The 14,056-nt window shown below is 36.5% G+C and overlaps 1 protein-coding gene across 3 annotated transcripts in view; it reads right to left on the bottom strand.

Annotated features, from left to right (window-relative positions):
- LOC127654809 (sodium channel protein type 2 subunit alpha-like) overlaps window positions 1-13,540 on the bottom strand; it is a 67,153-nt gene extending 53,613 nt beyond the window's left edge. For all 3 annotated transcript variants that reach the window (XM_052142259.1, XM_052142257.1, XM_052142258.1), the window contains exons 1-8: window positions 13,274-13,540; window positions 11,422-11,540; window positions 10,862-10,951; window positions 10,598-10,726; window positions 8,437-8,528; window positions 4,834-5,079; window positions 1,034-1,091; window positions 40-181 (exon numbers count right to left, since the gene is read on the bottom strand). In XM_052142259.1, coding sequence (XP_051998219.1) covers window positions 40-181; window positions 1,034-1,091; window positions 4,834-5,079; window positions 8,437-8,528; window positions 10,598-10,726; window positions 10,862-10,951; window positions 11,422-11,540; window positions 13,274-13,540 — 1,143 coding nt within the window. The remainder of the gene's footprint in view (window positions 1-39; window positions 182-1,033; window positions 1,092-4,833; window positions 5,080-8,436; window positions 8,529-10,597; window positions 10,727-10,861; window positions 10,952-11,421; window positions 11,541-13,273) is intronic.
- Window positions 13,541-14,056: the final 516 nt, after the last annotated feature.

Raw genomic sequence — 14,056 nt, 5'->3', positions numbered from 1 at the left:
TCAACAAAACACTAGACATTTACAGTAAACTAAACACACCTGTTGGTAAAGACTCTCCCAGAAATCCTGAGTCATCAGTCTGAATAAGGAGAGAAAGGCCCAGCCAAAGCTATCAAAGCTTGTGTAACCAAAATCAGGATTGGTGCCTGCTTTCATGCAGATATATCCCTCTGGACAATGCCTGAAACGCACATTTATGGGACAGAGTAGGTAAAAACTAAAAAACTTGCCACCAGTCTTGAATTTACAAGCTACTTATAATTTAACCCTTAAATGCATGGGTTTCGCCAAACATTATTACATGACCTGACATATATATCTATCACAAATGGACAGTGTTGGGGAGTAACGGAATACATGTGACGGGAATAGGTATTTAAAATACAAAATATAAATAAATGTATTCCACTACAGTTACAATTTAAATAATTGGTAATTAGAATACAGTTACTAAATGTATTTTGATTACTGAAGAGATTACTTTGCATTTTATTGTAATTTGTTTAATTTAATATTTTGATCTTTCAGATGGAAAACATTAATACATATAAATGATGTGATCCAAAGTGCATTTAAACAGAAGTGAATCACTTTCTTATGATGTGTTACATTCATACGAGCAGACAGAGAAGTCAGTGTAAGTTTTGAGCAGCAGAAATAGACATAAACCTTGTGTAAATTGTCAGCTTTACGCTAAGCTAAAATGCTATTTCTAGCCATTTTACATGCACATGTTACCAGACACGATCAGATTTTTCTATCAAGAAAATTCACGTTGGATGATAATTGCTCTTTTCTAGTAAGACCTTTGATATTAGGGCAAAAATCTTATTCTTGATAATATTTTTTTGTATTGTTTTCCTGTAAAAATATCTAAAAGTCCTTAAAACAAGATCAGATTTTTGGTTCCAGTGTGGATGAGTGGAAGCTTGTAATTCAGTATCTTGGCGAATAATGTTTAAAGGGAAAATGTTGCCAATGTTTAACAAAATTGGTCCGTTTACATATGTTTGGTGTGGAGGATGTTGCTTACCCCGCATCCCTGCTTTTCCCACAGATCAGAGCTTTCTTTCCTATCATATAATGATTATCTAAAGGAAAAAGATGAGGAAAATCTCATGAGAAATAGTGCATTAAGTGGTTTGTTCTACAGTCTGATTGTTGGTTTATCCAACTTCAATTTGGTTCATTAACAAAGCATTGCTTTAAAATATACATTTCAACTGGAAAAAGATTTGAATTTGATTAGAGAATCCTGCAGCCATGCATCTGCCTCTTTCACTTTATTTTACAATTTGGAAACATTTTGCAAGGAAGCCTGCAAAGAGCTGATAATCTCAGGAACTGATACATTTATTAAAATAACAGGGCAAAAGAGACTCGTAAGCAGACTGAATAAAGATACACCCCATGCAAATGAGGGAGTAAACGCCAGTCACATTAATGCATATTCAAAGGAATTGTTCTGACAAAAATTCAACTTAAATAATTATTCAACAACCTCATTTCATTCCAAAACTGTATGCTGTTGTTGTTGTTTTTTATTATTATTTGGAACACAAATGGAGGGGTAACATTTTACAATAAGGTTGTATTTGTTTACATTATTAATGCATTAGGTGTCATCAACTAACAACGAACAATTTTTTATTACAAAATGTGTTAATGTTGGTTAATGTTGATTTAGAAAAGTACAATTGTTCATTGTTGGTTCATGTTATTTTATAATGCATTAAGTTGGTTTAACATATACACCTTTTAGTTTAAAAATGTTTTAATATATGTTAAATTTAACATTAACCAAGAAAAATAAATGCTGTAAAATTATTGTTCATCATTTTTAGTTCATGTTAACTAATGTTTACAAATACAACCGGTAATACTTTACGATAAGGATCCATTCATTAATAAATGCATTAAGTAATCATGAACTAACACTGCACTACTGAATATATATTTTTAAAGCATTTATTAATCCTTTACTAATCGATATCTTATGTTCTGTTTATTTTTTGTGACGTTATAAGAGAAAATGCAGCATACAAGCAACACCAACATAAATGTCAAAGACGTATACTTGGCTATTACTCCCAAAATGTACTATGTTGGCTGAGTGAAACAAATAGGCTGGTTGTATCTTACTATTTTGAGGGCTATTTTATCAGTTTGATGTTTTTACTGATTACAATAATATGTAGAGTCAGTGGCTAATTCTCAGGGCCAGCAAAGCCTTGAATCACCTTTCACCTTTTTGACAATTTATTTTTAATAGCATTCCACTCTTAATCAATCTACAAATAAATAGAGAAAAATGAAAAGTGTATCCAGTCAGAAATTATACCTTGATGCTTACAAGCAAAGTGTGACAACTGTGTAACAATACACGAAGCAGTGCGTGAGTTTGAGCTCCACCCTGTCAGGCCTTCAGAATTTCTACAGAATCCCTCAACAGTGCAAATGCAACTAAAGTCAGATTTTCAGATTCATCAGCCAATCATATTGATTTATTAGTTCTTGGTGGATGTGGTTTTTAGGCTATGTCCCGGTCGAGGCCCTCTAGCAGGCCTTGAGTGACGCAATCACACTTTAAGTGATGTACATTATTTGAAAGCAAAGACTGCAAACGACAGTCTTTCTTTCACCTCAAGTAAACTGGTAAGTGCGTTTTGCATTGTTATAGCAACATCAGGAGTTTTGTAAGTGTAAATTAGGCTGCTTGAGCATTCAGTGTCGGATCAAGTTTTGAAAAGTAGTGCTACGTTTCATTCTCCCGGAAAGTCGGATTTTACAACATCCAACTAGTAAAAGTGCAATGGAATGCATCTTGAAGTCAGAATTACAACTTGTAGGCTCATGCACAAATTCTGAACTCCGATTTCGCCGAGATGCAGGGGCATGATGTCACACAAACATGTCGACACTCAGGGAGATATACAAAGTGAGTGATAAACATTCACTTTATTAAGTAATATCGATAATTGAGTTTATTTCCACATTACATGATATTAAAGCTTGTTTAACAAACGCTTGCAGAAACAGGTGTATAAAACATTAAAACCTCTTTTGATAATTACACACTTGTAGCACAAATGCTAGTGCTGCAGCATTGTTTATCAGTTGGGTTGCTCGTAGACATCACTATAGAAACAGCGATGTCCTCTGCCGTTTTAAACAGTATGTATCCAATGTGGAAACTCAGATAAAAGGTAAGCACTTGAGTTCTGCAATGAATCAGTCTGTTGTTTATTGTCTCTCAGCTGTGATGAGTCTTAATCCTGAAGTTTCCGTTTAGAGCTATTTCCTAGCTTTGATAATGTATTAGCAACTGGCTCATATTACAAACAAAAATGATCTTTTGCCACCACCTGCTGGCTAACATATGTCATTTATAAAATAAAGACAGTAACTCCTAACAGATATGTACTACTCTTACACTTTCGTTTAGAACAGCATGAACACAAGTGGAGTGGCACACACACAGTGAAGCGTCTGAGTGCTGATGCTGTCACACCATCAGTGCTCATGGAACATCTCTCGTCCAATCAGATTCGAGGCCCGGAACTAACTGTTGAATATTATATTATATTATGCAATAGTAAAATATTTCTGCATTAAATTCTTCCCTTTCACACATTATTTTAAGGCTCTCTGATTAACTCACAAGCCCTTATTTCTTATGAAGGAAGAATGTTTCTTGCATTTTATCATATCCACAGAAATAGAGCATCTCCTCTCTCTCACTGTGTGTCATTAACACTGCATGAATAAATCCACAATGACCACGCACATTTGCCATTACATGGTCGTTAAGTGACTGGTGCGCTTTGCGTTCACAAAATTAATACGTTTATATTTTCGCGTGAGTTTGGTGCAAGCCTCTGTAGACGGCGTGCACTTCAGAGCGCTTGAGAAGTGGTTCATCTTCACTCGCTCTCAAGAGAGTTGCTCTTGTGATGTCCGCAGTGTGGTTCACTGAGATGCTCGGAGTTCAACTGAATGAGACACAAGTGCTTTTTCTTCCACGCTCATGAGACAGCATGCAGGGAAAGATGAAAAACTGCTTTTTATTCAGTAAAAGGGCCTCGGTGCTTCTACACTACACAACTATATGACTAGCGAGTGAAATGTTAATGTTTACTTGCCAGTGGCTAATAACAGACGTTTTTTTGGTCTCATAGCGCAAAATTAGTGACAAAAAACACAAGAATTGTGGACAAAACAAACAAAAAACTGCATTGTTGGGTCGGATCTCGCAACGCAGCAGCCATACTCGATGCCATCTACAACTCAACTATGAGCAAGACGTGTTCCTTTATTTATTTTGCGGCATATGGTCTTTTTATCTCCCCAACATTCCATTCTCTGGAAATCTCCAAACCTCCTGTGTAGACCTTAATCCGGCCCTGGTGGTCAATAATCCTTCTTTTGTTTAATTAAAATTGCACATCTCTCCATGTATTGTTTTTTAGTTTTTTGTATTCATTTAGAATGATAATATGATAAGCATTTAAATACCTAAGGGGTGCATGAGAGCAACTGGGGGTTTTGAAAGCCTAGTCTAATATTTGTAAGCATTAAAGATAACTGGGGAATTTTCACAGCAAAGTGAGCTACTGTTCTGATAATTCAACTATAGTGCATGGCACTAGCAACACCAAGGTGTCAATGGGTTTGATTCTCAGGGAGCACACATACTTATATAGCATATCTCTATCAAGGTCTGAATCAGCGCTAGTAGATTTTGACAACATTTGCTAAAGCTAGCCTTCTATTATATTCAAATCTATTCTATAAACCACATACCGGTACATATAAACGCTAGTATTAACTCACCAGGATTATCAATATAATCCTGACAGAACTCTGTGCCATTACAGGCAGGTGTCCAGTTGAGATACAGGTCTTTGTTCTCATCAAGGGTGGAGTTGGCAGGCTGCAACACACACTTCTGTCTTAAAAGACCCATAAAGAGCTGCAACGCTACCAAAGCAAAGACACTTAGGCAAAACAGCGTCAATATCATCACATCGGCCAGCTTCTTCACCGACTGGATCAGAGCCCGAACAATCGTCTTCAGCCCTGTGTGAACAACAGAGGAAACTATTCATTGTGGTCTCACTACAAAGTAATTAAACAGATTTTGTGTTAAATAGGTAACCAATTATGATTTACACTTTAAATTGCATTCAAATTCAAGAGAACAAGCTTGAGCTGTATGATTACTAACGGATGGAAATTTTCATGAAACACATGCATATAACTCCTGCTACAAGTTATAACTGAACATTGACTACATGAAGACATGAAAGACGCTTACGGCACAACTGTATATCACAAAAGGAGAGGAGATAAAAATACATCAACACTAGCTCAAACTAGGGATGGGCCTCATTTGGAACTTAAAGGGTAACTAAACACCTGCTCAGAGTCTGACTCCACCCACTAGAAATATTTGAAAATGCTGGAGCACCTGCTGTCAAACTCTATGTTATTATTATTCCTCAAACGGTCGCAAGACGACATGTACATGAATCTGGCGTGGTGAGCTGGAACCTGCTTACGTCAGCTGTCACCGCTTACGTCACGAAGTACCGCAACAGCCAATAGGAAAATTCAACTGCAGTAGCCACCGTTCAACCTGAAAAGGGCAGCACTCAGACGTTTTTACACCATATATTGTAGAATTAAAACACTTTATACACAAATGTCAAAAAAATTACTTGAATCAACGACCAGTACTAATAAAGCCCCATTCTTACAGATCATTAACTAAAAAAAGTTGGTTTAGGGTTTAGTTACCCTTAAACAATTATATTTCTGATTCCAATTCCAATTAACCATACGGATTTCTTGGTAATTCCATATAAAGGATTTGTTCACCCCCCCCAAACAAAAAAAATTCTGTTAATGTTTACTCACCCCTGTTTTGTTATATCCCTATATGACTTTCTTTTTTTTTTCTTGACACAAAGGGTGACCACATCTTCAAGCTTCAAAAGAACGCGAAAGTATAATACAAAAGTCTGATTTAATGAGATTCATGACTGTTATGAAAGTATACGATAAGGTTTGGAGAGAAACAAACCGAAATAGCATGTATTATTTAGTGAAAATGTTCACTGACCATTGATTTCCTGTGCACGTTCATGATAGGGCACAAGAGCAACAGTTCAGGAAGCCCCCCCACAACATTGTGGCGTTCAAGTGGAAACTCGTTTTTCTATGCCCAGCATTTATTATTTTTTTTGCCTGGAGTCCTCAATCAAAGAGAGAGATTGAGTAGGCGTGAATGTCTATCACCTCTTCTCCATTCTGAACAGGTGAGTATTTGTGGTATACCTGAAGAGAGTGAGACCTCCACAAAAACAGTCTGTAGAAGTAACAATCTCTGCCAAACTAAAGTAATTTTGCTCGTCACCACTGGTTAGGATAAAAACTGATTACTGTAGAAAATATACATTTTATCAAGTGTCGTTTGCAGTCAGGTCAGGCCACGGTGTGACTGCATGTGGCTGCCTGTAGCCTCCACTATGTTTCTGTTTGATTTCTGAGTACTACTTTAAAAAAAAAAAAATTAGGCTGGGCATAGAAATGCATCAATTATTTGACTACAAACTCCTCAGACATGTGCAGTAAGTTCTGTTCTCTGTTTTGTGTGCAGCTGTGCTGTGTTCTGTAGTTATTGCATCCTTTCATAACAATCATGTGTCTCATGGAATAATTTTTTAGACTTCTGAATTATACTTTTGCATTCTTTTGAAGTGTGAAGAGGTGGTCACCATAAACTGCCATTTTATGACATCACTGAGTAACATTTCTTTTTCCACAATTACTCCCTTTGTATTAAGATAATAAAAGAAAGTCATTTAGGGTTATAACAACACAGGGGTGAGTGAACAATGACTGAATTTTCATTTCAGGGTGACTATCCATTTAACGATTTTTTTAGTACTTTTGAACTAAATCAGTACACTGACTGAAACCCCCTTTTTATCAAAGACTATAGTAACAATTTTACTTCCATTTTAATAAAAAACAGTGTATCAGCAGACTGATTTTAAAACCCACATGCTTTTTTGCATCAAGACTTTAGTCATGATTTTAATTCCATATTAAGCAATACACAGAATATCAGTGCACTGATTTAGTAAACTGATTCAGGTCTTACATGCCTTTAAAACATAACACAGTTCATGGTTCTTTTGAATAGGACATTACGAAAGTAACACGTTGCGGATCATTTATTAAGTCAAAAACAGCTTGGACCGGTTCAATAATTGAGTCATTAAACTGATCCATAACACTCAAAAAAAAAAAAATAAATAAAAATTATAAAATAAAATATATATATATATATATAAATAAATAAATAATATTTAATAATCATTTCATTTTTTTTTAAATAAATAAATTCCATCAAAGTGAATTGATTAATCTTTAACAACAACAACTACTAAATAAATAAGTTAATTGGTATTTTATTTGTAAATACACAATTAAAATTGTTGGAATTTTGTTAAGAAATTTAAATGAGTAAATCTTAAAAATAGGCTAAAATATTTTTTGTGGGTCTAATGATCGATTCATTAAAAAGAGACAGCTTGTAGAAGTAATTTGTTTGCATATCGAAATACACAGATCATGCTTCATGTTTGTTGTTGTGTGCAACCAACGAGAACATCGCAATAAAAAGACATTGGGGCGGCTGTGGCTGGTTGGTAGAGTAGGCTGGCGGTTCGATTCCCGACCAACACGATTCCACATGCCATAGAGCCCTTGGGCAAGACACTGAACCCAAAGTTGCTCCTAATGGCAGGCTAGCGCCTTGCATGGCAGCTCTGCCGTCATTGGTGGGTGAGTGTGTGAATGGTGAATTAATTCACAGTGTCAAGTGCTTTGAAAACCGCTAAGGTTAAAAAAGCGCTATATAAGTTCAGGCCATTTAAATGTTGTCTGCTTAATGTCTTTGTATTTTTAATGGCAGTCTATTTCTTATCACAGTCAATTCAGATTGCTAACACACAACTCAGATAAGCATTTTTATTTTTTTGCCATAGCACTGAAGATTCAGTAGCTGTGGATGAAACACTATAGGAGTATTCTAGCACGATATTCCATCCGCATTTGCTAAGCAAACCAAATGTCATAAGAACCATTCAGCTCAGTAATTTATTTTTATTAAAAGGAACTAAGACTAGCTCTCGATTCCCAACCCAAGCTAAAACATAAATACAATCCCAAGCAAAAGTATACATTTCTCAAATAATTTAATAGTTTCAATTTATCTAATCTATTCGCTTCTACATGTAAAAGAAATCATGTACACTAGAAAATAAATGGAATAAGACTCTTGAGAAGCAGTGAGAGATTAAAATGCTAGACATGCTTGTCAACAGTGGTCTGTCTGTGGAGTCAGACATTTGCCCCAACTCTTACCTGGAATGACTGATATGGTTTTGAGGGCTCGCAAAACTCTGAACGCTCTAAGGACGGACACATTACCCAGTTCCACAAACCCTGTTACATATCTGAAACATAGAGGAAAGGAGATCATATACCGGCACAGGTTAGAAGTCAGGGTTTAAAAAGGTCACACAGATGTTTGGAAACCTTAACGAGTTCTCTGCTTACCTGGAAATACTGAAATAGTTTTCAAAACTTTGACTACTCTGAATGTGCATAAAGCTGATACAATGTTTATAAATTCTGTAAACCTCTATAACCAAATTCACAGTTACAATTGGAGCTGTTTGGCATTGCGGTCTAACTTAAGTCTTAAGTCTAAATAGACTAAATATGACTGAGAAGTTTCCCCACACTGTCTTAGAAAAGAAGATAAACTTGTTGGACTCACTATATATTATTGTATCCGTTAGTATTATTATTATTATTCCTCCCCAATGGGAGTCTATGGCAGCCCATAGAACCGTACATAAGAAAATTAATACATTTGGCACACTGATAGTGTTGGGCATGAATAACATCCATACCAAATTTGGGGTCTCTAGAACACACTCTATTGCGCCACCACCAGTTAAAATTCACTTTTCTTTTGTGCATATCTTTTGAACTGTTTTTTAAATAAACAAAATTATTTTTGCATCTGATTACTCTTGGCTGTCATCTTGGATTATGATGTATACAGTTTTTTGTGGCGCAGTGAAAAGTACATACAAATGTGAAAGACAGAGGCATGTGTTCGATGCTTCCCTGAGTTCTCTTGTGAAGTGGTATTAGTTTGCTTTGGGTGTCAACAAAGCATTTCCATCCACAGAACTGCTACTAACTGGATGTTTTTTTGTTTTTGGCACCATTTTGAGTAAATTCTAGAGACCGTTCTGTGTGGAAAATCCCAGGAGATCAGCAGTTACAGAAATACTCAAATCAGCACGTCTGGCACCAACAATCATGCCACGGTCACTGAAATCAAAATTTTTCCCCGTTCTGATTCTTGATGTGAACATTAACTGAAGCTCCTGACCCATATCTGAATGATTTTACTGCATTGCTACACGACTGGCCGATTAGATAATCCCATGGATGACTGTTGGAGCCAGATGGGCTGGTTTGAGTATTTCTGTAACTGCTGATCTTCTGGGATTTTCACACACAGCAGTCTCTAGAATTTACTCAGAATGGTGCCAAAACAAAAAAACATCCAGTGAGGGGCAGTTCTGTGGATGAAAATGCCTTGTTGATGAGAGAGGTCAACAGAGAATGGCCAGACTGGTTTGAACTGATAAAGTCTACAGCAACTCAGATAACCACTCTGTACAATTATTGTGAGAAGAATATCATCTCAGAATGCTATTCTGTGTGTCAGTGCTATTCTGATATGCCGGTTGGCATTGTCACAACATTAGGCAGGTGGTTTTAATGTTGTGGCCGATCATTGTATATATATTTATATACATTATATAAATGATAAACATATAAACTGTTCAATTCAGTAGCTTCATACTGGATCTCAAATGTTAGGGACTGTAAAAACTAAAAGCATAGTTTTTGCTATAAAAAAATGTGAACGGACCCCTTTCACATTTCCGGGTTTGGAACATGGAAGTAAACCATAGTGGGGTTACATATGCAAAATAGAAAATACTCCATTACATTTCCACGACTTTCCAAAAGAGGAAAAAAACTGAGAAAGATGCATTACGGCAGTCAGAGAAGAGATAGATGTCAAATTTACTGTCATTCCCCAGGCAGCTGTATTTGAAACCCCATTGCTGCGGTGTTGACAAATTTATTTATTTTTTATTCATGCCAGGGTAATATAATGCAAAGATTAATGCTATACATTTACACTTAATAATTAACTAATTATTTGCTAGATTAACACTGCTAAAGTAAAGTGGAAATGTGTCATCATATTCTGTGAAAAGAGTCCATTGAGATAGTAAAAGGGGAAATTCTGATACATGCTGATTTTAAAATGGTATAAAAGAAAGCATTATTAATCACATAAAATTAAACATTTTACCTTTCAGCAATGTTAACAAATTATCACAATTTTTAGCTTTTCCTTGTAAACAATAGCAGTGTAGCCTCCCGGGCAGCTGATCTGTAGGAATAAACTTGTTATAGTTATACTTACGCCATTACAATAACAATAAAATCCAACCAGTTCCACGGATCCCTGAGGAATGTAAACTGACCCACACAGAATCCCCTAGCCGTAATCTTTATAAGCGCTTCAAAGGTGTATATCCCAGTGAATGTGAACCTGCAACCAAGAGCATTCAGTTACTGCACTAAATGAAGTAAATTAAGACAGATTTCACCTGTATGCTTACTTGAACTACAATGTAAAAATTGTAACTTGGAACAGAGAGAGAGAGAGAGAGAGATCGCAACTCACTCAACATTCTTGTTCGTGTCCTGTTGTTGTGAGTCGGTCATGAAAACGCAGTTGGCCAGTATGGTAAACATAATAATCATGCTGAACACTGTGAAAGACACAGTCAAGGATAAAACAACACATACTACCTGAAATTATACTTTATCGGCAGTGTGTCAAAAAAAGAGTTTTTCATCAAAGTTTATTAAGGTCCAGTTTCTAATATTTATTTCATGAAAAATATTTACCAACATTTATCAGGTAAATCGTTTGGTATCCTTGTTTTGTGTCTACAGCTGACCGAAACCGAAAGTTTGCTAGTGTTATCTCCATGTCCACCATTGCAAATTCGGGATTGGCTCCTGGTTCTATTCAGACAAAGAATAATTTCAGGGATTCACTTCAGTATTTAAATGCAGTTGTAACTTCTAAAACAGTGTGTACTGTGGCTTGCTTGAAACCTTCAAGGATTTTTAGCTTGTAAATATTGCATAATGTCATGAAGTGTAAAAGCATAACACCCATGCACAACAGCAAAGCAGTTGTAAGAATACAATTTCTTCAGCATTTGAGAAGGATATGAATGCACCAAAATCTTAATTGATATTCTCCTCAGAGGGTTGAAGGGACTGAAAATGCACAAGGCAGGAGAGGCATTGAAGCGCGTGATTGTCTTCTGTTTGTTCACTACTATAAAAGTCTGAAGAAGAGAGAATATGAAGATTAATTATATTAAGATGAGATCATCATAGCTTGTAATGTAAAACAATGAGATCTTTATAATGTCAGAGCAGGCTACATATATTCCATTCATGCCCTCCACAAAAATAAATAAATAAATAAATCACAGAGCTTTGAAAATTTGTATAAGATATATTTAAAGTGTGAACTAATATGTCTGTGTATTTTCCTCAAAAGTCTGTTGTATCATATTTGATAAATGGATTTCAACAGGCTTTTTCAACAAAATTATATACAAAATTGTAATCAAGCTCAAGTTGCTTGTATTAAGCAAATACTCACTAACAATATAATCATTACTGTCACTTTTATGTTATTAAAACCAGTAAAGACAAAAAAAGAAATTAAATAAGTACATGCATTTTTGGAAAATTTAAAACAATATTTTTCCATCAACGTATAATAATAATAATAATTCCTTACATTATATAGTGCTTTTCTAGGCACTCAAAGCGCTTTACCTAGCCTAGGGATGATGCGACAGCAGCCATAGTGCACCAGAACGCCCACCACACACCAGCTATTGGTGGGTAGGAGAGAGTAGAGTGATGTAGCCAATTGAGGGATGGAGATTAATACGAGGCCATGATAGATAGGGGCCAATGGGGGGAATTTGGCCAGGACACCGGGGTTACACCTACTCTTTACGAGAAGTGTCCTGGGATTTTTAATGACCACAGAGAGTCAGGACCTTGGTCTAACATCTCATCCGAAAGATGGTGCCTTTTCACAGTATAGTGTCACTATACTGGACCATTAGGACCCACACAGACCGTAGGGTGAGCACCCCCTGCTGGCCTCCCTAATACCACTTCCAGCAGCAACCCTGGTTTTCCCCAGAAGGTCTCCCATCCAGGTACTGGCCAGGCTCAACCCTGCTTAGCTTTACTGGGCAACCAGTCAAGAGCTGCAGGGTGATATGGCTGCCGGTGTATGCCTGAAAATGTCCACCAGGTGGCAGCAAACATCTAGTATATTGCAGACAACAGGATTTTCCGCAAAAAATTTATTATGTTAATGATGCACAGGCTTTAGAAAATAACGTATTATATTTGATACAGGCATGTTATAGGGTTAAGCAACAGTAGGCAAAAAACAATGTCAACAGTGACGTGATTATTTCTTCTCAAATTGCATTTGAAGACATGAAAAGTCTCCATAGGGGAGTTGTCTAACAGAAAAGTTGACACAAAGGCTATATCTCAGTAACTATAAAGTTACGAGTCAAAATTCCAATTACACAAATGTGTTTTCTCTCGCAGTGGTTTAATATGTTGGTTTCCAATGGCTAGATCAAAACCCTCTTAATTTTAATAATTCTTGTGAATTCTATCCCCCAACTGAACTTCTAGTATTATCATATTTTTTGTAATAGCTGTTGGGTAAACCAGTAAACAGAATAAAACCACAATAGCATATATTCAGGCAAGGGTTGACCATATAATGAAGCTAGACTTTAACCAACTTCGTTTAACCAACTCAGAAATGTCATGTTGGGGCAAGTTTAAATAACCTCAGATTTCAAACTGAATGGAAATGGACTTCATTCAGAAATGAGAGTAAATATGATACAATTCTTTCTTAACAATGTGATGTTTTAAAGACAGATCACATGATGCCTTGACGTTAGGTCATAAATCAAATCTTAACTCTTCATAAATCCTAGACAAACAAGTGTAAATCAACACTCACTGTCTGTTTGCTGTAGAACTGGTCGAGATCTTCCAGTGGTGTGGACAGTAGATTTCTCGGAGGGTCTCCATATATAAATGGCAGTTTTTTCCCGGCCTCCAGGCCGCTGTTGGGTTTTGTTCCACTTCCATCATCTTTATCCCTCTCCCCTTTCTCCTTTGACTTATTGGCATTCCCCTCCGTGATCCGGCTCTCGATGGCCTTAAGAGATTCACGGGTGAAAAGACGGAGACTTTTTGGTCCTGGTGGGTTAAACACCTGCGCCATCTTCTCATCCTGAACGTTCAGAGTGATTCACAACATGTCTGTATGAGAATCGACTGGTAGAACCACTGTGATATAAAGAGAAAAACTCACTAAATGTGATTGCTAATGGTATGGTAAACCTTCTACCCAACCCTTCCAGAACCACAAAGTCAAATAAATATCCTATAAGTCATGGACACACCTTCTTTACTCAAACCACCCCAGTAATTAGGAGAAGAGCTCTCTAAAAATCAGGGTTATGAATGCCACAAAATCAATTATTGACTGATTTGCAGTCCCCTCCTGCTGAAGGAAAAACAGCTAAAACCTAAAACCATCATGTTGCTCATCTGGTAGAGCATGGCATCAGAAATGCCAAGTTCATGGGTTTGATTTCCGGGGAACAACACACCTTCTAAATTCTGCAAATTACTTTGGATAAAAGTGTGCGTTAATGGCATAATGTAAACCAGCATTGAATTTCATGCTGTTCTAGCTGGTCAACCAGCATACCGGTTTCCCAAACACAACATATGT

This window comes from Xyrauchen texanus, chromosome 14, assembly GCF_025860055.1.
Source record: "Xyrauchen texanus isolate HMW12.3.18 chromosome 14, RBS_HiC_50CHRs, whole genome shotgun sequence".
Classification (NCBI taxonomy): Eukaryota; Metazoa; Chordata; class Actinopteri; order Cypriniformes; family Catostomidae; genus Xyrauchen; species Xyrauchen texanus.
This window is presented reverse-complemented; position numbering and strand designations above follow the sequence as displayed.